This window comes from Gambusia affinis, linkage group LG06 (genome assembly GCF_019740435.1).
Source record: "Gambusia affinis linkage group LG06, SWU_Gaff_1.0, whole genome shotgun sequence".
In the NCBI taxonomy this organism is placed as follows: Eukaryota; Metazoa; Chordata; class Actinopteri; order Cyprinodontiformes; family Poeciliidae; genus Gambusia; species Gambusia affinis.
The window spans coordinates 24,622,989-24,650,003 of NC_057873.1; the positions used below are offsets into that span (position 1 = coordinate 24,622,989).

A 27,015-nucleotide genomic window follows, 5' to 3' on the forward strand; every position below is an offset into this window, starting at 1 on the left:
GGTTGCATGTTACAATAGTCAAGGAATAACTGTAGTTATTCTTTGACAGATGATGTTATAGATCGAAACTATAAAGGCGTATATCAACCTATAGAGGGATTTTGACCACTCCAAGTACACGACTGAAGTATGGAATTATGAAATGAAAAGAGAAATATACACTCTGCAATATGAAGATGTAGACTTGAAATTTAATTAGCAAATTTAAATAAACATTTAAAAAAATTTCTAAAATAAAAAATGAATGAAATGACATCAAAAGAATGATACACGAATTTATAAGCATAAGCAGTTAAATTTCTCTTGAACGACTTGTCTCTCAATGACTTATCACATTCACATACTAGATTTTGTTTTTATTCATTAAATATTTTTTAGTGTTTTTCTCTGGCTGAAACAAAATGATGAAACACTTTGGAGCAAATATACACAGTATCAGTCCAAAGCTGGAGGCCAGAATAGCAAATATCTCCACAGCCACAGTAAATTTCCCAGGAGAGCTGACATAAGCTGGGATGAAGGTGATCCAGACTGCACAGAATATCAACATGCTGAAGGTTATCATCTTGGCTTCGTTGAAATTATCAGGTAGTTTCCGAGCTAGAACAGCTAACACAAAGCAAAACACAGCCAGCAGGCCGATGTAGCCGAGCACAGCCCAGAAACCAACAGCAGAGCCTAACGCACATTCCAGGATGATCTTCTCCTTGTAGGTGGTCAGATTTTTCACTGGGAAGGGAGGACTCACAACCAACCAAATGATACATATTATAACCTGAATACATGTAAAAGACACTACAGTCATTCTTTGTTGTGGAGGACCAAACCATTTCATAGCATTACTACCAGGAAGTGTAGCTTTAAAGGCCATTAGAACCACTATAGTTTTGCCAAGAACACAGGAGATACAGAGAACAAATGTGATGCCAAACGCTGTGTGCCGCAGCATGCAGGACCACTCAGAGGGGGCTCCAATGAAAGTTAATGAACATAAGAAACACAGAGTCAGAGAGAAGAGCAGCAGGAAGCTCAGCTCAGAGTTGTTGGCTCTGACAATTGGAGTTGTTCTGTGATGGAAGAAAATTACTGCTGTTATGACGGCCAGAAAGGCTCCACTGATTGACACTACAGCCAGGATGATTGACAGAACTTCATCGAAGGAAAGAAACTCCACAGGTTTGTGGAAACAAGCATCTCTCTTTGGATTTGGCCAGAACTCTCCTGGACATGGAATGCAATCAGGAGAATCTGAAAATGAAGTTGTAAAGCATTATAGCACTTGATTATCTGATGATACAAATTTTCATAAAAAACATTACAATCACCTGTCATATTACTGATCTCTCCTTCAGGACATGGTATACAGTCATAGCAGCAGATTGGTTTTCCTTTCTGCAACACTTTACGAGTTCCTGGAGGACAACTCTCTGAACAAACTGACACTGGAACCTGAAACAGAGATGGAAAATAGAAATAAAAGAAATTCAAGTAGCTTGAGCAATATTTCCACTTTTGCCATTACTTGCGTGTCTCCTTCCAACCAGGTTAAGTTCCTGTTGATACGAAACTCCTGGCCTTTCGGCAGCGAAGCATCATAATATCCCACTGTTACCGATTCAATATTTCCACTCTCACTCTTTTGCCAGTTAACAACTTCATATGAAGCCACTGGGTCTCCATTATCATCAAAAGACACCCGGTAACCATTCTGGGTAAAATTCACTCTCTTTAGCTCAGTTAAAACCTGCATAGATTAATGGTAAATAATTAATAATAAAAAGAGAGCAAAGAGAAATTCAGCAACATTGCATATATATATATATATATATATATATATATATATATATATATATATATATATAGCACATCTCCAATATAAAAAAGTAAACAGGTGATTAACTTTAATTTAGTCACACCTGATTTAAGTCGAACCCTTTTTGTTTCTTACAGGTATTAGTGAAATTAGTTTCCTGACACACTGCGTTGTGAACAGCGTGTGCTATGGCATAAACAGCCTTGTACACCATGTTGGTAATTCTTAATTTAGATGTTTCAGTGTACGGGATCTTGAGTGTCATTAAGTCTTCAGTTCCATCACAAAGCTTCATTTTTGCAGAGGAAGCTGAAAATAAAGAAAAAACAAGATATTGACATATTTTCATATTACATCAGAAACCTTTAGGAATTTCATTCATTGAAGTTAGAGAAATGAAATTATCACAAGTTTTAACTAGAACTTTTAGGTTTCAACTTTTTATTTTAATTTGTGAAAATTGAAATCAAACTGAGAATTGATCATGTTCGTTTCTCACCATTCGTCAAGCTGCAGTTGAAAGCTTCCTCCCAGAAGTCTGTGAGGACGGAGGAGGCGGCAACTTCAGAGGGAGAGACACCCAGCAGGAAGTCTCTAAATCCTGGGATGACAGATTGCTGAATAGCAACTCCAATGGCTCCTGCACAGAAACTGAATCTCATCAGCTGAAGGTCTGTAATCCAGTCTTCACTTCCAATCCACTGACGAGGCGGAGAAGGTTGTTGGTTTAGCTCCTCGAACAGGAGTTTTATATCACCATTGGCTGCAAATGCCACTACAGTGATTGCTGTCGACCTGAGGAGACAATAGAATTTACTGTTCAAAATGCATACGCGTTTTCCGCACTCTCTTAGTTTTACCTAAAAAGTATATATTATGTAACTTTTAAAAGATAGTTAAAAGTGCGTCTAACTCAGGGGTCTCAAACTCCAGTCCTTGAGGGCCGCAGTCCTGCAACTTTTAGATGTGCCTCTGCTGCACCACACCTGAATAGAGTAATTAAGGCTCTGGAGAACTGATCTACACATAGTGGAGATAATTAAGACATTTCATTCCAGTGTTTTGTACCTGTGGCACGTCTAAAAACTGCAGGACTGCGGCCCTCGAGGACTGGAGTTTGAGACCCCTGGTCTAACTAAAGTACACAAACCAAATCAAAGAGGCATAAACCTGCGGATAACATCAGCTAATCTTAGTATTTTGCTCTTTGGGTCAGTTCGATGGAAAGCTTCAGTGTACTCCACACAGATCCCTTCTCTGTGTGCTGCTTCAAGAAAAGAGGCCATGCCATTTCTTCCATAATCAGTGTTAGAGTAAATGGCTCCTATCCAAGACCAGCCAAAGTGTTTCACCAGTTTGGCCAACGCATCGACTTGGTAAAGGTCACTGGGAATCGTTCTGAAGAAAGTTGGAAACTGTTTCTTATCTGACAGACAGGCACAGGTAGAAAAGTGGCTCACCTAAAACAACAAAAACAATAGATTTTTTTTTCAAGTGGTTTATTAATACACCTCTATTACAATTGATAAGACATTCAAACTACTCACAAGAGGAATATTGAAGGGACCAAAGATGCGTGAAATGCTGATGGATTGTGTGGATCCAGAGTCACCAATAACACCTGTTACCTCACCTTCTGTAGAACAATTGTGTCCTGTCTGAATCACGGGGTCCTCACCGTTTGACAACTGAAATGCCACATGAGTGGCCACAGTCACAGAGGCGCATGAATCGTAGATCTTATACCCGAGTTTAATCCCAGGCAGCAGCTCTGTGTTGTTGTTTATCTCCTCAATTGCAAAGATCATTGCACGACTGAAGCGTAGTTCACGACTGTTGATACTGCACACAGACATTTACAGCATGTTATTATATGTATATATATAATAAGGATATTATTTTGTGTTCTTGTCATGGGAGTAAAAATCCAAAAACATAGCAAAACATTCACAGATGAGATTGTTGGAGTGCTGTTTGGTTCATAACAGTCAACTGTATTTATAAGCAAGTCAGGTTTCTAGCAACACTTGCAGTGCTAGATACTTAGAGTAGATCAACATGTGTTTTATATATTTAACCCCAATGAATGCCGCAAGGTGAAATGAATTGTCTTACTAACAAAGTAATTTCTTAGCTCTTGTACAAGAAACACTCTGGATTAAAGTGTTTTCATAAGATCAGAAATATATCATTACCTAAATAGAAATAGATTATACATTGTTGAAAGTCATTTTGCAAATAATTACTAAAAAAAAAAAATCCTCATGTTGTAGTTTGCAGCACAGCTATGCATCATACAAATCAAAACTCTGATTTTTCAGTGTAACACTCCCTCCATTCTGCATCACTTCTTCATTTTACCAACCTCCCTGTGCAGGTGGGCGGCTCAGGCGCAGTGGTGTAGCTGTGAATCTTTGTCAGCTCCTTGTAGTGGATTGCAAAAACACCGCCAATAATAAACTCTCCATCCATTGAGAATGCAGGTATGCGAGCTGTACCCTGCAGAGTACAGTTCATAGCCAGAGCCCCATTTTTGACTCTATCTGATACAGCAAAAGCAAAAACAACATATATACCCTGAGCCAGTCTCAAGCCAATAAGGAGAAGTGAGATCTCCATCCCTTAAGTCTCTAAAGGTGGATGTGAGTGTTGCTACTGCTTCATATAACCCTTCAACAAAACATCATCATTACATCACATAGATTACATCATCTAGCTGTCTGATTTGTTCTTACCATCCATTGTTTCGTTTTAGCAGCACAATTTTTGTAAAAAAAAAAAAGGTATATGAAACCCATGTATGCGGTACAGTGGCATAGCTTTAAGCAGAAGGTGTACCATTCTTTATGTTTCTCGTAGAAATTTAAAGATCACTTCATTTTAAAACTTACCAATTTGTTTGGAAAGAACATGTATAAGTATAACTGAGAAATAAATTACACCCAACACGAGCCACACAACCAGTTTTCTATGCTGTGACCTAGTTTAACAAGCTGAAATGTCTATTGTTTGACTTTTTCAATCAACCAATCAATCAAATTTTATTTGTATAGCACATTTCAGCAGCAAGGCATTTCAAAGTGCTTTACATCAAATCAGACACAAAAACACAATGCAACATAAAATCAACAATCAAAACACGACATCAAGTCAGATTCCGTCATTAAATTTGTAACTGATTACTTTTCAAATACAACTCTAAACAAGTGGGTTTTTAGTTGAGATTTAAAGGAAGTCAGTGTTTCAGCTGGTATACAGTTTTCTGGAAGTTTGTTCCAAATTTGTGGTGCATCGATGTTGAATGCTGCTTCTTCTCATTTGGTTCTGGTTCTGGGGATGCAGAGCAGAACCAGAACCAGAAGACCTGAGAGGTCTGGAAGGTTGATACAACAACAGCAGATCTTTAATGTATTGTGGTGCTAAACCATTCAGTGATTTATAAACTAACAAAAGTATTTTAAAGTCTATTCTTTGAGCTACAGGGAGCCAGTGGAGGGACTTTAAAACTGGTGTTATGTGCTCTATCTTCCTGGTTTTAGTGAGAACTCCAGCAGCAGCATTCTGGATCAGCTGCAGCTGTTTGATTGATTTGTTGGACAGACCTGTGAAGACGCCGTTACAATAATCAATGACTGAAGATAAACGCATGGATGAGTTTCTCTAGATCTGGCTGTGACATTAGTCCTTTATTCCTGGAAATGTTCTTCAGGTAATAGTAGGCCGACTTTGTAACTGTCTTTATGTGGCTCTGAATGTTCAGGTCAAAGTCCATCACTACTCCCAGGTTTCGGGCTGATCGCTGGTTTTTAGTTGTAATAACTGAAGCTGTGCACTGACTCTAGATCGTTCCTCTTTAGGTCCAAAAATAATAACTTCAGTTTTGTTTCTGTTCAGCTGGAGAAAGTTTTGGCACATCCACACATTTATCTTTTCTAACCATCTGTTCAGTGATTGGATGGGTTCAGAGTCACCTGGTGACATCGTAATGTAGAGCTGTGATTCATCTGCATAGTTATGGTACCTAATCTTATTTCCTGCTATAAGGAAATAAGATTCCTGACCTAGTGGGAGCACATAAATATTGAAAAAGAAGGGTCCTAGGATTGAACCTTGGGGTACCCCACATGTGACCTCTGACCTCTTTGATGAAATTCCTGTTCTTTTGGTAAGATTCAAATCAAACCAAAACCAAAGTGTAACAAACATGCTAAAAACATAGAAAATCCAGTAAAGCACACGCAGAGCTAAGATATAAACCATGTGTCTTTGAAGGTGTAAGAAGGCAAAAAACAATATCTAAATTCTGCCAGTGTCTGTGATGCTGTCCCCAGGAGTATCGTAGAAAAGGTATCAGAAAACAAATATGTAAAATCCGTCTGAGTTTCTGTAGTGTTGCATTTTATTTTAAGCAGAGAGAAAGTATTTCACTAAGTCACATAAATTAAGATATTTAAAAATTAAGTGCAAGCTGAAAAAGAGTGCAATAATAATTAGTATTGATAGTAAATATTCAAAAAGGACAAAGAAGTAATAAGCTTGAGACGATTGCATTCGCCATTAGAAAAGACACAAAATTCTATCCAAATCATTGACAATTATATATCAATTTTTGTTCATCAAACTTTTCTTGGTGTTTTTCTCTGGCTGAAACAAAATGATGAAACACTTTGGAGCAAATATACACAGTATCAGTCCAAAAGTGGAGGCCAGAATAGCAAATATCTCCACAGCCACAGTAAATTTCCCAGGAGAGCTGACATAAGCTGGGATGAAGGTGATCCAGACTGCACAGAATATCAACATGCTGAAGGTTATCATCTTGGCCGGCTTGAAATTATCAGGTAGTTTCGAGCTAGAACAGCTAACACAAAGCAAAACACAGCCAGCAGGCCGATGTAGCCGAGCACAGCCCAGAAACCAACAGCAGAGCCTAACGCACATTCCAGGATGATCTTCTCCTTGTAGGTGGTCAGATTTTTCACTGGGAAGGGAGGACTCACAACCAACCAAATGATACATATAACAACCTGAATAAAGGTTACAGACACAACAGTCAATCTTTGCTGTACAGGTCCAAACCATTTCATAGCATTACTACCAGGAAGTGTAGCTTTAAAGGCCATTAGAACCACTATAGTTTTGCCAAGAACACAGGAGATACAGAGAACAAATGTGATGCCAAACGCTGTGTGCCGCAGCATGCAGGACCACTCAGAGGGGGCTCCAATGAAAGTTAATGAACATAAGAAACACAGAGTCAGAGAGAAGAGCAGCAGGAAGCTCAGCTCAGAGTTGTTGGCTCTGACAATTGGAGTTGTTCTGTGATGGAAGAAAATCACTGTAGTAATAATGGCTAGAAAGGCTCCACTGATGGAGAATGTGGCCAGGATGATTGACAGAACTTCATCGAAGGAAAGAAACTCCACAAGTTTGGGGAAACAAGCATCTCTCTTTGGATTTGGCCAGAACTCTCTGGGACACGGGATGCAATCAGGAGAATCTAAGTATAAAGTTAGAAATGGTTGAAAGTATTTAAAATATGTGATCATAAAAAAGTAAAAATGTACATGTTAAACAGGTTTACCTGTCATGTTGCTGATCTCTCCTTCAGGACATGGTATACAGTCATAGCAGCAGATTGGTTTTCCTTTCTGCAACACTTTACGAGTTCCTGGAGGACAACTCTCTGAACAAACTGACACTGGAACCTGAAACAGAGAAAAGTACAGATTAAGAAATAAATCACCATGTGCTAGACAGCTATTTTCAAACAGTTGAGGAATGTTGCATATTTTTGCCATTACTTCCAGTTCTCCTTCCAACCAGGTTAAGTTCCTGTTGATACGAAACTCCTGGCCTTTTGGCATCGAAGCATCATAATATCCCACTGTTACCGGTTCAATATTTCCAGTCTCACTCTTTTGCCAGTTAACAACATCATATGAAGCCACCGGATCCCCATTATCATCAAAAGACACACTGTAACCATTCTGGGTAAAGTTGACTTTCTTCAGTTTGGTTAAAATCTGAGGACATGCACAAAAATAAAGAAAGGGGAACCAAGAGCTGCACTCTGTTCAAGAGGACTTTTCAAATTAAGTCTTACCTGACTTAAGTCTAACATTGTCTGTTTTTTACAATTAGTTGTGGATGAAGTTTCCTGACACACTGCGTTGTGAACAGCATGTGCTATGGCATAAACAGCCTTGTACACCATGTTGGTAATTCTTAATTCAGACGTCTCAGTATATGAGATCTTGAGTGTCATTAAGTCTTCAGTTCCATCACAAAGCCTCTTTTTTGTATCGAGAACTGAAAATAACAAAAAATGTTGCATATTTTCAAATTAGATGAGTATTCTGTGAGCATTTTAACTCAGTTGCATTCTTATGTTTTAAACAAGATTCTTTAAATAAAACACAAATCATAATTGGGAATTGATCATGTTTGTTTCTCACCATTCGTCAAGCTGCAGTTGAAAGCTTCCTCCCAGAAGTCTGTGAGGATTGAGGAGGCGGCAACTTCAGAGGGAGAGACACCCAGCAGGAAGTCTCTAAATCCTGGGATGACAGATTGTTGAATAGCAACTCCAATGGCTCCTGCACAGAAACTGAATCTCATCAGCTGAAGGTCTGTAATCCAACCCTCACTTCCAATCCACTGACGAGGCGAAGGAGGTTGTTTGTTTAGCTCCTCTAATAGAAATTTCATATCACCAGCAGCTGTAAATGCCACCACAACGATCGAAGTTGACCTGAAGAGAAAAATATGTATAAAGCTACTTTCATTTATACTTGTATGAAATCAATGTTAAAATGTTTTAAAGGTGTTTTAAAGTGGTTAGTACAAACGGTCTACATCTTAACTAAGCACATTAAAAAGATAGAAGAGGCTCTAACCTGCGGATGACATCTGCTACTATTTGAATCTTGTGTGGGTCAGTTCGATAGAAAGCTTCAGTGTACTCCACACAGATCCCTTCTCTGTGTGCTGCTTCTAGAAAAGAGGCCATGCCATTTCTTCCGTAATCTGAGTCAGAATGGATGGTTCCGATCCAAGTCCAGCCAAAGTGTTTCACCAGTTTGGCCAACGCATCAGCTTGGTAATGGTCACTGGGAATCGTTCTGAAGAAAGTTGGAAACTGTTTCTTATCTGACAGACAGGCACAGGTAGAAAAGTGGCTCACCTAAAACAAGAAAAACAACAATTAATCTTTTTTTTAACAGACATACTTTAAATACATTTTTATATTTTGTGATAAATTCAAACTTACCAGAGGAATGTTGAAGGGCCCAAAGATGCGTGACATGCCAATAGATGGAGTGGACCCGGATTCACCAATAACACCCACTACCTCGCCTACTGTAGAACAATTGTGTCCTGTCTGAATCACGGGGTCCTCCCCGTTTGACAGCTGAAATGCCACATGAGTGGCCACAGTCACAGAGGCGCATGAATCGTAGATCTTATACCCGAGTTTAATCCCAGGCAGCAGATCTGTGTTGTTGTTTATCTCCTCAATTGCAAAGATCATTGCACGACTGAAGTGTAGTTCACGACTGTTGATACTGCACACAGACATTTACATGTTACTGCTTTTTATGTGTAACATAACATCAGTTCAAATGATCACCAACAAAATTTGTCTTAGAAAAATCTTAGATGAGGAAAAATGTTTCGTATTTTTTCTATGTACAGTCAAACTCAAAAGATGTCTAATTCAAAAGTTTCTGTTTTTTACGATCTCAGCTGATAGTATCCGTTATGTAGATTTATTCCTCACAGGTCGATTATTTAAAGCTGTTTTATGTTAATGATGGTGATTTATTGGTTGCAATAAATGACATTAAAGATCAGAATGATGCATTGTAACAAAGACATTCTAAATGTAAAAAAGTGTATCTAATGTGGAAAAACTGCTTTAAAGTTTTGTTTTCCAAATTGTACTTTTAATCTGACAAATGAGCCTCTTTTGAAAGCATATTCTAATTTATTGAATATGACTTTATTATTGTCAGTCTCAAATTTTCTCGATCAGTAGAAATTTTTTACACTGTTGGCATTAATTTTGATGTTATGCAAATAACTCTTGAAAAATATCCTTATGCATATAAATCATTGCAATTTGCTGCACAACTCTATATCATACAAATCCCAACCCTTTTCGTTATATCACCTCTTCCATTTCCCACAATTCTCCCTCTTACCAACCTCCCTGTGCAGGTGGGCGGCTCAGGCGCAGTGGTGTAGCTGTGAATCCTTGTGATCTCCTTGTAATGTAAGGAAAAAACACCGCCAATAATGAACTCCCCGTCCATTGAGAATGCAGGTCTACGAGCTGTACCCTGCAGAGTACAGTTGATAGCTAAAGCCCCATTTTTGACCCCATCTGACCTACTAAAAGCAAAAACTGAGCCAACACTCTGGCTCAGAGTCAGTCTCAATCCAATAAGGAGAAGTGAGATCTCCATCCCTCCAGCTCTAAAGGTGGGGAAGTGTTGTTACCAACTTATATAACCTGTCTGAGACTCTAAACAAAGACAGCATAGCAATAAGACTTGTTGTTCGAGTGTCCAGGAGGAGCCCAAGAGACCTGCTTTCACATGTGGAGCATTATATTTTTTGCCATTACATATGCATATTCAATGCATGTGACATTACATTTTGCCATAATAAATAAATACATATATTCATTTATATATCTGTCTGTCCATCAGTCAAATGTAGCATTTTGAACTGGTCCTACACCCAAACCAGAAAATAATTAATATAAAATATATTGAGTTAAAAAAAGAAAACTAAAAAAAAACATCACACCTGACACCCGTGGTAAAGAGTGAAGTACATCCAAAGTCTTTGCTCCCTGGAACCTTTACCCATTTTTTTTTAAAGAAAGATGGGATTTAAAGTTGGGGGAGTGACACCAAACCAAGTTGGAGTTTTACATAAGATTTATTTGTTATTTAAATAGATTTCCTGGTAATGTCACAAAATGTCACAAATAGACTAAAGTAGGAAAAAAATTACATACAAGTAGAATGAGAATGTGCCTTAAAATTTAACATTGCAAAATAAGCTCATATAAAGAAATCCAATCATTTTATAACATTTTCTAATTATTGACAGTACACAATCAATTTTTGTTCATGAGAAATTTCTTAGTGTTTTTCTCTGGCTGAAACAAAATGATGAAACACTTTGGAGCAAATATACACAGTATCAGTCCAAAGCTGGAGGCCAGAATAGCAAATATCTCCACAGCCACAGTAAATTTCCCAGGAGAGCTGACATAAGCTGGGATGAAGGTGATCCAGACTGCACAGAATATCAACATGCTGAAGGTTATCATCTTGGCTTCGTTGAAATTATCAGGTAGTTTCCGAGCTAGAACAGCTAACACAAAGCAAAACACAGCCAGCAGGCCGATGTAGCCGAGCACAGCCCAGAAACCAACAGCAGAGCCTAACGCACATTCCAGGATGATCTTCTCCTTGTAGGTGGTCAGATTTTTCACTGGGAAGGGAGGACTCACAACCAACCAAATGATACATATTATAACTTGAATAAATGTAAAAGACACTACAGTCATTCTTTGCTGTACAGGTCCAAACCATTTCATAGCATTACTACCAGGAAGTGTAGCTTTAAAGGCCATTAGAACCACTATAGTTTTCCCAAGAACACAGGAGATACAGAGAACAAATGTGATGCCAAAAGCTGTGTGCCGCAGCATGCAGGACCACTCAGAGGGGGCTCCAATGAAAGTTAATGAACATAAGAAACACAGAGTCAGAGAGAAGAGCAGCAGGAAGCTCAGCTCAGAGTTGTTGGCTCTGACAATTGGAGTTGTTCTGTGATGGAAGAAAATCACTGCTGTTATGACGGCCAGAAAGGCTCCACTGATTGAGAAAACTTCCAGAATGATTCCCAACACTTCATCAAAAGAGAGGAACTCCACAGCTTTGGGGAAACAAGCTGTGTTGACTGAATTAGGCCAGAGTTCACTAGGGCATGAAATGCAATCTGGAGCATCTATGAATAGAAACAGAGATTTTTGAACAAATGAATATCAAGATGTTTGTAAACACTATAAACATTAGATTTTACCTGTCATGTTGCTGATCTCTCCTTCAGGACATGGTATACAGTCATAGCAGCAGATTGGTTTTCCTTTCTGCAACACTTTACGAGTTCCTGGAGGACAACTCTCTGAACAAACTGACACTGGAACCTTCCAGACAAGGAGACAAGGAAAAACAAATAACTGATGTTAGGATGGGAATATGATTCAAATCAATCCTTCCACAGTTTTCATCCATAAAAGTATTTTTCCTTGACCATTTACTTGCACTCTTCCTTCCACCCAGGTTAAATTCCTGTAAATGTGAAACTCCTGGCCTTTAGGCAGTGATGCATCATAGTATCCCACAGTTATCAGCTCATTGACTCCACTCTCAGACTTCTGCCAGTTGACCAGCTCATAAAAGGCTAGAGGATCTCCTTTAGCATCAAACGATACATGATAGCCATTCTGGGAAAAGTTAACTTTCTTTAATTCAGTGAAAATCTGTGATTCACAAAAAGAACGGAGAAGAAAATGAATCTATAAGATACAACGATGTTAGTGCCTGGCATATCAAAAGCTTTCAAATGAAATGAAATGAAATATAAACTGACCTGTTTGGGCTCCAGTCTAATGTGTTTGTCACACTGAGCGGTTGACGTTTTTTCCTGACACACTGCGTTGTGAACAGCGTGTGCTATGGCATAAACAGCCTTGTACACCATGTTGGTAATTCTGAATTTAGACGTTTCAGTGTAGAGATTATTTAGAGATTTTAGGTCTTCAGTTCCATCGCAAAGTTTGCCCTTTACTGTTGCACCTAAAAATGCAGCCAAAAGTAGTTATCGTGAAAGAAATTCCTAATTTTCTTGTGTCTGATATTTTTGCACAACATACCACACAAGTTATTATGACTCTAAACTAAGTAAGAACTGGAAATATTTATTATTACCATGTACACAATCAAAATGATAAAATTATAGTGTGCATACTCAACAATTGATAATTGATAGTACTAAAACTTGTAGTCTTCAGTTCTTGGTAAAGTTTGGATTCCTTAATAAAAAACCTAAAAGGCTGATGGGCAAACAGGATAAGGGCATTGAATATTAACTCAAATCATGATTAAATTTATTGCACAGATTATTTGCTAAAGTGTTTGTTAAGATAAGTACATAAATATTACATGTTTTGGTCTCTGATGCAACCAAACATGTTTATATATTGATAATGATGGTTAAATTCTCACTTTGTGTTAAGCTACAGTTGAATGCATCCTCCCAGAATTCAGTAAGAACTGGAGAGCCAGACACTTGAGAGGGAGAGAGATCCAGGAGGAAATCTCTCAGTCCTGGGATGACAGATTGCTGAATGGCAACTCCAATGGCTCCTGCACAGAAACTGAAGCTCATCAAAAGTGGGTCTGTTACCCAAGACTCACTCCCGATCCACTGACGAGGTGGAGGAGGATTTCGGGCCAGCTCCTCTAAGAGAAATTTCATATCGCCAGCAGCTGCAAATGCGACAACAACCACCGCTGTTGACCTGAAGGGGGAAACAAAATTATTTTACCATATTCATCATATTTCACCTCATAACTTTTTTTACTGTCTGTAAAAAGAGTCAACATTCAAACAAAACATACAAGTGCTAAAAACATGCTGCGACCTGCGGATGGCATCAGCTACTCCTCGAATCTTGCTGGTTGGATCGGTCCGATAGAAAGACTCAATGTACTCCACACAGATCCCCTCTCTGAGTGCTACTTCAAGAAAAGATGCCATGCCTTTGTTGCCATAATCCGAGTCCGAGTGGATGGCTCCTATCCAAGTCCAACCAAAGTGTTTCACCAGCTTGGCCAGTGCATCGGCTTGAAACTGGTCACTGGGGATTGTCCTGAAAAACGTCGGGTACTGATCTTTATCTGACAGGCAGGCACAAGTGGCAAAGTGGCTCACCTATCGCAAGGAAAGCCAGTGTTAACCCTTTTTAAGCATTTGAGCTGAACTTGCTACGTTTAATAAAGACTACTTACCAGAGGTATGTTGAAGGGCCCCAAAATACGAGAAATACTAATGGATGGGGTGGAACCAGACTCACCAACAACAGCCATTACTACACCAGACGAAGAACAATTATGGCCTGTCTCAAACACAGCATCTTGCCCATTTGACAGGTGAAATGCTGCATGCATAGCCACGGGCACGGAGGCGCACGAATCGTGGATCTGATAACCGAGTTTGACTCCTGGCAGTAGTTCTGTGCTGTTGTTAATCTCCTCGATTGCAAAGATCATTGTGCGAGAGAAGCGCAGTTCTCGACTGTTGATGCTGAACAGAGGCATTTCAGACATTTACATTACATTTACAACATGTCATTGTTGAATCTAACATAGAGTCAACATTTACCAGCTGTAGAATATCTACCCTTTGTATCTACAAAGGGTAGATATCTACCCTTTGTATCTACAAAGGGTAGATATTCTACCCTTTGTAGAATATCTACCCTACAAAGGGTAGATATTCTACATATCAGGCATAAGGAGTTGTTTGAGCAAATAAAATTGCTGGTACTCTGCATAACAGATTAAACCTCTAAAGTTAAAATAAATTGGGTAATCATATAAAGACATGGTGGTTTCATACTATGGGCAAATAAGCTACCAAACTTCAAATTCTTATAACTAATAATTAGAACAACTAATAAAAAACATTCAGGCCATATTGTAGACAAGATAACAACTTTGCAACAATAAACAGCATTGTTCTAAACACATATTTGTTGTGACACAGATTACGATTCCCTTCCCTTTTTTCCCCACCGCTTCTCACTTTTACTAACCCCCTTGCACAGCTAGGCGGTTCAGGCACAGTGGTGTAGTTGTGAGTCCTTGTGAGCTCCTTGTAGTGAATTGAAAAAGCTCCCCCAACGACGAAGTCCCCGTTCATTGTGAACGCAGGCAGACGATTTGAACCCTGCAGGCTACATTTTATGGGTGAAGCCAGGCTTCTGACCCGGTCTGATCCACCCTCAGACTGACCCAGAGCCAGTCTGAGGCTCACAAGCAACAATGCGATCTCCATCCGTGTCTAAGTGTGGGTGTGAGTTTGTTGAGACTGTTCTTATATCTCCCTTATGAAACATCGTCATACTTCAGAGAGAAGACGCAATCACCCAGTGGCCTTTGACTTCTCTTAACGTTTTAGATCTGACTGGGGCCTGGCCAACAACTTCTTTACACATTTGTTCTTTAATTTGATACAGTAATACCATGCTCACATTATTTTGTTAAAAATCATTCACATTAGATTACATAATATTGATTATTTTCAAACTGTGAGTTCAAACATGACAAACAGCAAAGTCGAAATAAAAAGTTACAGGTGAGTTCCCAATGTGAATATGACCAAAGAACACAGACTACATTACAACTATGGTTAAAGAATCTATTGAGAAAGTCTTTAATCAACAGACCATTGTATGCTGACTTTATTTATTTATTTATTTATTTATTTATGGCTATTATATTTATGGCTAGTCTAAATATGTAATGCAATAAGTTTCTACCTGGTTGAAAGTACTCAATGTGTCGTTAAAGTCAGTCAATCATGTAGACATCTGTTCAAAGTTTAACTCCAATGCTGCCATCTAGTGGACATTAGTAATATTTTAAAAATCTAGAGAAACGTAAAGCCACCTTTCAGGAAGAAATACCCATTAAAATTTCACATTTTCTCGCTTAAAATGAATAAACAAAACAGTACAAACAATTCAGAAAATTTGTAATTCAGATAAATTTACCAATTTATCTATTTACTTGATATTAATATCCAAATATATCAGTCTCAGGTCTTGTTTACCCATGTCTGCCTGATAAGGCCTGGGTATTAAAATAACAACAGATGGAAGTTTAAGTCCACCATTGTTCTTCAAGCAGCAAGAAACTATACATGGAAAACACACAAACAACTACACTTCAATATTCAAAATTTATTGACAAAATGAAATCAACCTCACAGTTAAATTTAATCTGCATAAATGAAAAGAAAGTATATTTCATTAAATAATTCTACTATTATTTACGGCAGTGATCTAATTTAGTATTTTGGGATTCCAAGACTAAAACTGCTTAAATTGGACATAAGGAAGCATTTTGCTATTCTAAACAGTCTCTTTTAAGTCTGCATGTGGAGCTGGAGTACACAGAATTAGTTTGGACACCTTAGATTAATGGCTGTTGGTTAAAACATTCCTGACATACGCACAGTATCATCGCTTGGATTTATAGAAGATGCCTTTTGTAACAAATGTAGTTGAACACCAAGAATGGTTACTAACTAAGAGAGTAGGTAAACATTTTTTATTCTTTACCCACTCCCTTAGTAGTAGGGAGTAGGTAAACGCCTTACCACTAGTAGGTAAATGTTTACCTACTAATAAAAATGTAGGTAAACATTTTTTATTAGTTTGATCATCTATAATTGAAAATGTAAGATACTTTATTTAATCAAACATAAACTGGACTATGGCCAATTAGAGAGAAGGGCGTAAAGCACCACATACATTTTGTCAATCCAGGACAACAGACATAAGAAAACAACAAAAAAAAGGAAATTTTCAATAATATTGTCATTTATTGAATGTGGCAGTATGTTTCACGTTATGTGGAGCTGAGTTTTCTTCTTATCATTATTCATACCAACATTAATCTGTATATTGAGTTTTTAGGAACTAAAGATAAGCACTTGCTCAACAAAAGTCAATTACTTAAATCTTAATGTATTGTAAGATTCAATGAGATCTCTTCTGGCCCTCCTCCTGTTATGATGAAAGCCATCAAGGGAGAGGACGATCCACATAAAATGTCTGTTCAAGGAAGTAAGAAGCACTGCTCTAAGGAGAATATGTAATCATGGAGGCGCTTCTGAAGTCATTAATGCCCTTGTTTGTCATATTGATGTTGTTCTTTGACATTGATTATTCACAATCTTCATCCGTTTTACCGTCTTGCACATTGAGAAGACGGTTTCATCTTAATGGCATGCACAAATCCGGTGATGTGATTCTGGGCGGACTGTTTGAGGTTCACTACACTTCGGTGTTCCCCGAGCTAACGTTCACCTCAGAGCCAAGTGAGCAAATCTGCCAAGGGTAAGCTGCACTCTCACTGTGGCTTGTTCACACACTGTGTTTCCTTCTCGTGTTTTCATGTAGCATTCTGTGTGTAAGCTTTGACCCTCCAGGGTTCCGACATGCCATGACCATGGCATTTGCCATTGAGGAAATTAACAAAAATCCAACTCTGCTCCCCAATGTGACTTTGGGATATAGCCTTTATGACAACTGTGCCACATTGGTAATTGGATTCAGTGCGGCATTGTCACTGGCCAGTGGTCAAGAGGAACAGTTTCTTCCTCAAGAAAAATGTTCAGGAGGCCCTCCAGTCCTCGGCATAGTCGGCGATTCTTTTTCAACGTTTTCCATCGCCACGTCTGATGTGATAGGCTTATTCAGACTTCCCATCGTAAGTTTTCTTTCTGAACTTCTGCTTCGCTAATAATGTATATTACATGTGCCACATCTTCATTTGAGGTTTTCTACGTAATGAAAATTGAACTTCCTTGTTTCCTTTAGGTGAGTTACTTTGCCACGTGTTCTTGCCTAAGTGATCGGAAGAGGTTTCCGTCCTTTTTTAGGACAATCCCCAGTGATACGTTTCAGGTGTGATTGATTTATAAATGATATGTCACACAGGCGAAATTACATTAACCTCATACTACATATATTCAGAAGACTAGGCATGATCATTGAAGTACAACTGTGATTTTATGAGAACAGGAAAGCAATGGTATCTCACACAGTGTGTCCACTTAGGTGCATGCAATGCTTCAGATTTTAAAACGCTTTGGCTGGATGTGGGCTGGTCTGCTGGTCAGTGATGACGACTATGGGCTCCATGTTGCCCAGTCCTTCCAGTTGGAGCTGACTCAATCTGGACTGGGTTGTCTTGCATACACTGAGATTTTACCGTGGGGTGAAAACCCCTCTGAGCTACGGAGAATCGTGGAAGGAATGAAAAAATCCACAGCTCGTGTGGTTATTGTTTTTGCCCATCAGATCAATATGATTCAGCTGATGGAAGAGGTATCCCTCTTTCTTAAGTGTTTGTTACTTATTGTTTTAGAGGACAAATACTCTGCATAATTGCATCTTCCCTGATAAAAACACACTGTGCAGGTTATGAAGCAGAACGTGACAGGGCTCCAGTGGATGGCGAGTGAAGCCTGGGCATCAGCGGCTGTGCTCCAAACCCCCGGTCTCATGCCATACCTGGGTGGCACGCTGGGCATTGCAATCCGTCGAGGAGACATTTTAGGACTTAGAGATTTCCTCCTGAGCACACAGCCTGGGAATAGCAGTAACAATCAGAACACTTTGGTGAGATTCAACTTTGACCTATAATTGCACTGGTATACATTGTTGTCTTTCTTTTGTCAAGCAGTTTTTTTATATAAAACTTTCCAGATAAGGCAGTTTTGGGAACACACATTTCAGTGTAGATTTGCTCCCCCTCCAGCAGACTGGCTAGAAGCTGGGGGAGCGTTATGTTCTGGTGAAGAAGATTTGGAGAGTACGCAGACTGAGTTTCTGGATGTTTCTAACCTCAGGCCTGAATATAACATTTACAAGGCCGTGTATGCTCTGGCTCATGCACTCGATGACATGCTGCAGTGTCAGTCAGGGAGAGGCCCTTTCCGCGGGCACAGCTGTGCCTCTCTGCAAAAACTGGAGGCTTGGCAGGTAGGGCATCAGTTTTCACTAAACCATTAGTATTTTCATCAGATCCCGTCATATTAGGATTTATATTCAACCTGAATACCAGATAGTTTTAATTTTACTGAAAGTGTACTTGTCACAGTATCGATCTCTTCACATTTCCAGTTAATGTATTACTTGGAAAAAGTCAACTTTACCATTCCCTTTGGGGATCAAGTGTCATTTGATGAGAACGGTGATGCTCTGCCGATATATGACATCATGAACTGGCTGTGGCTCCCTGACGGTGGAGTTCAAGTACTGAATGTGGGCGTTGTTAAGAAGACAGCTTCTGGTGATGAAGAACTCATTCTTAATGAAGAAAAAATCTTCTGGAACTTCAACAATAATCAGGTTGCCTTCATTGATTGTATTTGAAGTGCTGCTTAAAGTGAGCTAGAAGAAATCTGATTATATGTTTCATTTTGTGTGTGTGTCTGCAGCCTCCTCGGTCGGTGTGCAGTGAGACCTGTAATCCTGGGACTCGCATGGCGAGGAAGAAGGGGCAACCTGTGTGCTGTTTTGATTGTGTTCCTTGTTCTGAAGGAAAGATTAGCAACAAAACAAGTTGGTATCATGGTTACAATTACATTTATATGAGTGAATGATCCCTTTATAGCTGATATGAACATGTTGAGAAAATAGAAAGAAAACTGACAAGACGTTTATGTCACTTGAGGTTCCTAAAAGTTTTCATATTTAACCTAAATACCAACTTCTCAAATTGTGGTATGTTAATGAATCAAAAGTGGCATCATTATGACTAACTGTAAAATCTGTTTTGTTTCTTTGTTCTCAGATTCTGTTGAGTGCTTCAGCTGTCCAGAGGATTTCTGGTCAAGCCCCCACCGTGATCACTGCATTCTTAAGACAACAGAGTTCCTCTCCTACCATGAGCCTCTGGGTGTCTGCTTGACTACAGCTTCGATGCTGGGAACATGCGTCTGCGCCTGGGTTTTAGGGATCTTCATCTATCACCGCAGCACTCCCATGGTACGCGCAAATAATTCAGAGCTGAGCTTTCTGATTTTGGTGTCACTCAAGCTGTGCTTCCTGTGTTCGCTGCTGTTTATTGGACGACCCAGACTGTGGACGTGTCAGCTGAGACACGCGGCGTTTGGGATCAGCTTTGTGCTCTGTGTCTCGTGCATCCTGGTTAAAACCATGGTGGTTCTGGCTGTGTTCAAAGCCTCCAAGCCAGGAGGTGGCACCTATCTAAAGTGGTTTGGCGCTGTACAGCAAAGAGGAACGGTTTTTGCGCTGACATGCATTCAAGCAGCAATTTGCACAGTGTGGATTGTGACTGCCTCGCCGGCACCTCATAAAAACACTCAGTACCACAATGACAAGATCATTTATGAGTGTGTTGTTGGGTCCACGGTTGGTTTTGCAGTGTTATTGGGGTATATTGGCTTACTGGCAATCATCAGTTTCCTGTTTGCATTCCTGGGAAGGAATTTACCGGACAACTTCAACGAGGCCAAACTCATCACTTTCAGCATGCTGATCTTCTGCGCTGTGTGGGTGGCCTTTGTTCCTGCTTATATCAACTCTCCCGGCAAATACGCAGACGCAGTGGAGGTGTTCGCCATCCTGGCCTCCAGCTTTGGCCTTTTGGTGGCGCTGTTTGGACCCAAATGTTACATAATTCTACTAAGACCTGAAAGAAACACCAAGAAAGCCATCATGAGTCGAGGAACTGTAAAATGTTGAGATTATTAGTTTAATGTTAAGATTATTAGTTTAAAGTGGTTGATTTTAATTCTCAAAGTCAGCCACTCAAAAGAAGCACCAGAAATATAGTAGAAGCAAAATTATGATAGCATCCGTGTAGGTTGTACATTTTTCTTGATATATTAATATATGTGGGGGTGTTCATGAAGTAATTAAATATTGTCTATGCTTTGACAAATTTTGCAATAATTTGCAGTTATTTTTCAGTTAGTTAAGTTCCCCTCTGTCCACTTTCAAAGGCTTCACAGGCAAATAAATTTAAATAGATAGTGACATTTTCTAATAAAGAAAGCCATCACTGGTAATGGCAAATAATGTGTGTTACATGTGTATTGTTGAAGCTGCAAACAATTCATTAATAAACTATTTTAGAGTTACCGTTTCTTATGTTAAAAACACTTTGCATTTCCAAATACGAAACACAAATGTTACGCTTAATATTTTGCTGGTTTATTACTCTCTTAAATAAAGAATGAAGAAGAAAGCTGTATGTTCCTATAGGCCACCCATGAGGCCACAACAATGCTCTGATGGGAGGCGTGAATAATTACACAGAGAAAGGAACAGGCAGCTGTAGTCCTCTATATAAAATTAGCTACGAGTCTCGCAGGCTGGCCGGTCCGGAAGAGCAGTTATGGTGGCTTTATTTGTTAGATATTTCCTCATGAACATCTATCAGTTTATGATTTATTCCTCCCTTTTCCTCTCGGAGTCTTCCTTTCTTTCCTCGTCCTGTAAGCTACTGAGAACGTTTTACCTCAATGGTCTGCACAAGCCTGGCGACGTGATCCTGGGCGGGCTGTTTGAGGTCCACTACAGCTCCGTCTTTCCTGAGCAGACCTTCACCTCAGCACCACATCAGCCCAGCTGCGAGGGGTGGGTATCCTGACAACACACAGACATTGCTACAGTATCAGTTTTGATGACAAGCTTCTTCTTTTTCTTTTTTTTTTTTTTTAGGTTTGACACTCTAGGGTACAGACATGCTATGACTATGGCTTTTGCTGTTGAGGAGATTAATAAGAACCCCAGGTTGCTGCCTAATGTGACTTTGGGATACAGCCTTTATGACAACTGTGCCACTCTTAGCATTGGGTTCAGCGCTGCCTTGGCAATGGCCAGCGGGCAGGAGGAGCGGTTTTCCATTGAAGAGAGCTGTTCAGGAACCCCTCCAGTTGTGGGAATTGTTGGTGATCCTTTTTCCACGTTTTCTATAGCTGCCTCAAACGTTTTAGGTTTGTACAGGCTGCCTATGGTAAGTTTGCCCTTTAAAAAACCCGCCAGAATATTTCAGTCAGTTGCCAGAATTACCAAGCTTTTTCATAAGATAAGCAAAATGTGAACTTTTTGTACGTATTTTTCCTTACAGGTGAGTTATTTTGCCACGTGTTCTTGCCTAAGCGATCGCCAGCGTTTTCCATCTTTCTTCAGAACAATCCCAAGTGACGCTTTCCAGGTGAACTTCAAATTTATTCATGAATGTTAGAGGTATTTCTGGAATTAGGCCTCACAATGAACACGTCTGCACTTTCGCTCCGTCTTCATCAGGTCCGTGCCATGATTCAGATTCTGAAGCACTTTGGCTGGACTTGGGCGGGCCTCCTGGTCAGTGACGATGACTATGGCCTTCATGTTTCCAGATCGTTCCAAACTGACCTGACTCGGTCGGGTGGCGGCTGCCTGGCGTACACGGAGGTTTTACCGTGGGGAGACAATCCGAGGGAATATAAAAGGATAGTTGATGTCATGACAAAGTCCACGGCACGTGTAGTGATTGTGTTTGCACATCAGATGCACATGATCCAACTCATGGAGCAGGTTGGAGAAAATAGATTTGTCAGAGTCATAACCCATATCAAAAAGCTGTTTGGTTTTTTTTCTTTTACAAAAACTGGCTTGCATTTGATTCTGTGAAATTGTATATCAAATTCCAAAGTGACAAGATTTATAAACCTGATTGCTGTATTTGATTTTGGGGTAAAAGAAACAAACTGCTCTTTGGTTTTAAGTAAAAATTGAGAAATTAAGTGGGGTAATATAATCCTTTATTAATATAGAGTTTTTCAATAGTATGCAGTAACTACAAAGTTGCATTTATTTCTAAATTAAACAGAAAGGAAAACTTTTTATACAAACCAAACAGTTCCAACAATCAATACAAAAAGTGCACAGAATAGACTTCTTTTTTTTTTTTTTTTTCAAAATTGTAAAAAACAAAATAAATATTGTGAGACTCAGGTGGTGAAGCAGAATGTGACAGGGCTGCAGTGGATCGCCAGCGAGGCCTGGACGTTACTCGAAGGGCTCCAAATCTCTGCTTTCACGCCGTTTCTTGGTGGAACTCTGGGCATCGCCGTCCGTCGCGGAGAAATACCAGGACTCAGAGACTTCCTGCTGAGAATTCATCCTGACCCGCACAACAACATCTCCGAAAATAGCCTGGTGGGAGCTTGACTAAGTCAGACTGTGTGAAGAAATAAAAAATAAAAAGTGGGTGGAATTTATTCACACCGGTGGACAATTTTTTAAAAACAAATCTACGTCTTCATTTCAGGTGAGGCTGTTTTGGGAGCACACGTTTCAGTGCAAGTTTCCGCTGCCTCCAGCAGGTTCGGTAGAAGACGCTGGAGCGCAATGCACCGGACGAGAAGACCTGAACAGTGTGACTACTGACCTGCTGAATGTGTCAGAACTCAGGCCTGAGTATAACATTTACAAAGCTGTGTATGCGCTGGCACACGCTCTTAATGACATGCTGAGCTGCGTCCCCGGGCGAGGGCCTTTCAGCGGGAACAAATGTGCGTCTTTGCAAACATTAGAGCTCTGGCAGGTACACAGTCAGTTTACAATTTACCGGCAACATCAATGTTTATAATTTCTCTTGCTTAAAATACAAATACAACGACTACTAACAAAAAATTCTAACGGAGGCACATCTTTCAAATCGTAAACTTCAGATATGGGTGATATTTCTGCAGTGGGCCCATTTTAATTTGTATACTTTTCAATGTGCCATCTAGTGGCCTATATGGAAAAACTAAAATTAAGATCCTGATTTTTCAACATTTAAAATGTTAACATCATCCCAAGATAACATATAAGCAAATTTAATATGTTTCTGTTTGTGTTTGCAGCTAATGCACTACCTGGAACGGGTCAACTTCACCACACCGTTTGGTGACCAAGTCACGTTCGATGAAAACGGCGACGCGTTACCAATATACGATGTCATGAACTGGATTCGGCTGCCCGATGGAAGAATTAAAGTTCAGAGTGTCGGGGAGGTTCAGAGGTCTGCGTCCAAAGAGGAAGAACTCACGATGGATGAAATCAAAATCTTCTGGAACTTTGAATCTAAAAAAGTAGGTATTTCCACCTTGCTTAAAGATGGAGTTGGATGCTCACACTGAGTGAAATTTAAATACTTCATGTTTCACCTTTCTCAGCCGCCCAGGTCTGTGTGCAGTGACAGCTGCCCCCCAGGAACGCACATGGTGAGGAGGAAAGGAGAGCCTCTGTGCTGTTTTTATTGTGTCCCGTGCTCTGAAGGAAGGGTCAGCAACAAAACTGGTTGGTATCATTGTCATAGTTTGTTGTTTAGTGGCGCTTGAAAACTTTGTTGAATTCGTGACTTTGTGCTGCTAGTGACAAAACCAAATGGCGGCTTTCCTTTTTATCTTCCTAGCATCTATTCAGCTCTGATTTCTCTTCCTTCTTGATCTTTTGCTTTAATAAAGCTGAAAATGATTTATTCAAGCTTTTGGCAGGTTAAATGCCACACAATAGTCACTCTATGGTAACAAAAACTGTGGTTCCACTGATTATATAATTTTTTTTGAAAATAAATTTGCTTAATGGAAATACAATAAGAAAAAGAAACACAAAACTTGTTTTTTGATTTAAAAAATATATATTTTGGCGCTAGGATGATTTGGTTGTTTGGCCGAATCAAAACTGTTTTATTCCTCAAAGCTATAATTGAAATCAAATCACGAGTCACACAGTCGGTAACCAGATGCTGCCTCTGACACAAACCACAAAGAGGCGCTATGATCTTACTTTTAAGATTATAGTGTGGCATGTTTTTTAATAATTTATCCCATAAACAAGCTTATTTTAATTGTGCTTGTTGTTTAATGGAAATACTACAATTGTGAAATTGTGTTTATTCAACATCAGCTGAATACTGACAACATTTTGTGCACATTTGGAATGAAAATGCAGCTAAAGTAAATCAGTTGTAGTTTCTGCTTCCGTCCATCCATCTTCTATCAGCCTTGTCCCTAATGGGGTCAGGAGGGTTGCTGGTGCCTATCTCCAGCTAACGTTTCAGGAGAGAGGCGGGGGTCACCCTGGACAGGTCGCCAGTCAGTCGCAGGGCAACACAGAGACACACAGGTCAAACAACCATTCACACACACACTCACCTAGGGAGAATTTAGAGAGCCCAATTAACCTGACAGTCATGTTTTTGGACTGTGGGAGGAAGCCGGAGAACCCGGAGAGAATCCACCATGCATGGAGTTTGCATGTTCTCCCTGTGCATGTTCTCCCCATGCACAGGGAGAACATGCAAACTCCATGCAGAAAGACCTCGGGCTGGGAATCGAACCCAGGACCTTCTTGCTGCAAGGCAAGAGGGCTACCACATGCACCACTGTGCAGCCCTAGTTTCTGCTTTCAACTATGGTTTCGCGTTCCTGCAGTTTCTCCTTTAAACAGCAGAGGTCACTGTTGATAAAGTACTACCTCCACAAAGCAGAATAAGAAAGCACTTTTTTATATATAAACATAAATATAAAACCTTCAAACTCACCTGTCCAAAACAAACAGCAGCACACCTATTCTGCAACTAGTTTTTAAACATCTTGCTACACACCATTATTTCCCAGCAATATTCAGTTGCGCTAAAGCTTCCCACGCTAACTGAACCAATATGCTTGTGCTAAATACATGTGAATTCTTTTTTTTTTCTCTCCCCCCACCCCTTTTGTCAGACTCCTTGGAGTGCTTTAATTGTCCTGAGGATTTCTGGTCCAGCCCCCAACGAGATCACTGCATTCCTAAGAAAACTGAGTTCCTCTCGTATCAGGAACCTCTGGGTATCTGTTTGACAGTGACCTCGTTGCTGGGAATGTCACTCTGCGCTGTCGTTCTGGGGATCTTCACCTATCATCGCGGCACACCGATAGTACGAGCCAACAACTCAGAACTCAGTTTCCTGCTCCTGGTGTCACTCAAGTTGTGCTTCCTGTGTTCGCTGCTGTTCATCGGACGACCCAGACTGTGGACGTGTCAACTGAGACACGCTGTATTTGGGATCAGCTTTGTTCTTTGCGTCTCGTGTATCCTGGTGAGAACCATGGTGGTTCTGGCTGTGTTCAAAGCCTCCAAGCCAGGAGGGGGAGCCAATCTTAAGTGGTTTGGTGCTGTGCAGCAAAGAGGAACAGTTTTTGCTCTCACTTGCGTTCAGGTAGCAATTTGCACTGCATGGATTGTCACCGCGTCACCGGCACCTCATAAAAACACTCAGTACCACAATGACAAGATCGTCTACGAGTGTGTCGTTGGGTCCATAATTGGTTTCAGCGCTTTACTGGGTTATATCAGTGTACTCGCCGTCCTTAGCTTTGTGTTGGCATTTTTGGCAAGAAATCTTCCAGACAACTTCAATGAGGCCAAACTCATCACTTTCAGCATGCTGATCTTCTGCGCTGTGTGGGTGGCCTTTGTTCCTGCTTATATCAACTCTCCTGGCAAATACGCAGACGCAGTGGAGGTGTTCGCCATCCTGGCCTCCAGTTTTGGCCTTTTGGTGGCGCTGTTTGGACCCAAATGTTACATAATTCTACTAAGACCTGAAAGAAACACAAAGAAAGCCATCATGGGTCATAGAACTGCAAAATGATAAATGGCAGCTTATGTACAATTTATTTTATCGCTGCAGCCTGTTAACAAAGACAGTGGAATTATTCATCTCTAACTCATTCACTGAAACTTAAAAACATTTGTCAATAACATTATTTGGTGTGGTATGTAAAAATATTTACTATATGAATAAATATGAAAAATTGTGAGAGAAAAATAAACACTGTGGCTTTTTGACCACGAATTTGATATTTTTTCTTTGAAGCCCATTTTAAGGTACTTAGAGTACAAGCTTATCAACTTTTAGATATTTGCACAATGTATCGGCTCTCTTTTGTTTGTTTGCTCAGTACAACTAATTTGTATGTGCCTTTGTATCTATCAAACATTTTTTCCACAAATTGTTTGGTTAATTCCTGAATATTGTGAGCTAAATCCTGATTGGGATATTTTTTGTGCTTTTAATCAAGAAAGAATTTAAAGTATTTTTAATCTGGTACTTATAAGATGCCACTTTCTCAGTGTCAGTTCCCAGAATGTTCAGTGGGTGTTAGTTCACCCAAATCTCTCATGTAAAAAAACTGAAAAAAAAAAAAAAAAAAAAAAATCGTGGTATTTCCTTGATCTAAAATTAAAAACAAACATACACAATCATGCTGAAACCATTTCTCCCTTTTTTTGTCTACCTTGAACAGTCAGCAACATCATTTGAAAACCTAAT

The 27,015-nt window shown here is 39.7% G+C and overlaps 3 protein-coding genes across 4 annotated transcripts; 1 reads left to right on the forward strand and 2 right to left on the reverse strand.

Annotated features, from left to right (window-relative positions):
• Positions 1-31: 31 nt before the first annotated feature.
• Positions 32-4,872, reverse strand: LOC122832519 (extracellular calcium-sensing receptor-like). The gene is made up of 7 exons (XM_044119340.1): positions 3,361-4,872; positions 2,984-3,273; positions 2,313-2,608; positions 1,917-2,122; positions 1,523-1,744; positions 1,326-1,449; positions 32-1,248 (listed from the first exon to the last, which is right to left on the reverse strand). The coding sequence occupies exons 1-7, from the start codon at positions 3,667-3,669 to the stop codon at positions 344-346; spliced, it is 2,352 nt and encodes a 783-aa protein (XP_043975275.1). The 5' UTR covers positions 3,670-4,872; the 3' UTR covers positions 32-343.
• Positions 2,427-26,896, forward strand: LOC122832512 (extracellular calcium-sensing receptor-like). Of its 2 annotated transcripts, XM_044119331.1 has the most exons (21): positions 2,427-2,484; positions 7,742-7,794; positions 8,283-8,443; positions 16,899-17,027; positions 17,106-17,400; positions 17,511-17,597; positions 17,751-18,020; positions 18,114-18,314; positions 18,402-18,677; positions 18,819-19,046; positions 19,136-19,259; positions 19,492-19,685; positions 21,139-21,302; positions 21,387-21,681; positions 21,796-21,882; positions 21,975-22,244; positions 22,665-22,868; positions 22,981-23,256; positions 23,561-23,788; positions 23,873-23,996; positions 25,424-26,896. In XM_044119331.1, exons 4-21 carry the CDS (start codon positions 16,918-16,920, stop codon positions 26,332-26,334), a joined length of 4,344 nt encoding a protein of 1,447 aa, XP_043975266.1. In that variant the 5' UTR covers positions 2,427-2,484; positions 7,742-7,794; positions 8,283-8,443; positions 16,899-16,917; the 3' UTR covers positions 26,335-26,896. The 2 variants fall into 2 exon arrangements, with proteins under 2 accessions (XP_043975266.1, XP_043975265.1); XM_044119330.1 differs by lacking the exons at positions 2,427-2,484; positions 7,742-7,794; positions 8,283-8,443 and having other exon boundaries at positions 14,408-17,027.
• On the reverse strand, positions 5,781-12,072 carry LOC122832515 (extracellular calcium-sensing receptor-like). Its single transcript, XM_044119336.1, is given in 4 exon segments — positions 5,781-6,657; positions 6,660-7,313; positions 7,398-7,521; positions 12,045-12,072. Coding segments are annotated over 3 exon segments (903 nt in total). The 5' UTR covers positions 7,405-7,521; positions 12,045-12,072; the 3' UTR covers positions 5,781-6,415.
• Positions 26,897-27,015: the final 119 nt, after the last annotated feature.

What these genes read in the sequence shown, in the direction of transcription:
- LOC122832519 (XM_044119340.1), bottom strand. Translation starts at nt 3,669, where the DNA reads ATGTCTGTGTGCAGTATCAACAGTCGTGAACTACGCTTCAGTCGTGCA. An exon ending in GTCCCTTCAATATTCCTCTT is followed by an intron (nt 3,274 to 3,360) that starts GTGAGTAGTTTG and finishes TTGTTGTTTTAG; the next exon opens with GTGAGCCACTTTTCTACCTG. An exon ending in CAACTGCAGCTTGACGAATG is followed by an intron (nt 2,123 to 2,312) that starts GTGAGAAACGAA and finishes CTTTATTTTCAG; the next exon opens with CTTCCTCTGCAAAAATGAAG.
- LOC122832512 (XM_044119330.1), top strand. Translation starts at nt 16,789, where the DNA reads ATGGAGGCGCTTCTGAAGTCATTAATGCCCTTGTTTGTCATATTGATG. An exon ending in TGATTCAGCTGATGGAAGAG is followed by an intron (nt 18,021 to 18,113) that starts GTATCCCTCTTT and finishes CACACTGTGCAG; the next exon opens with GTTATGAAGCAGAACGTGAC. An exon ending in TCCCAAGTGACGCTTTCCAG is followed by an intron (nt 21,883 to 21,974) that starts GTGAACTTCAAA and finishes CGTCTTCATCAG; the next exon opens with GTCCGTGCCATGATTCAGAT.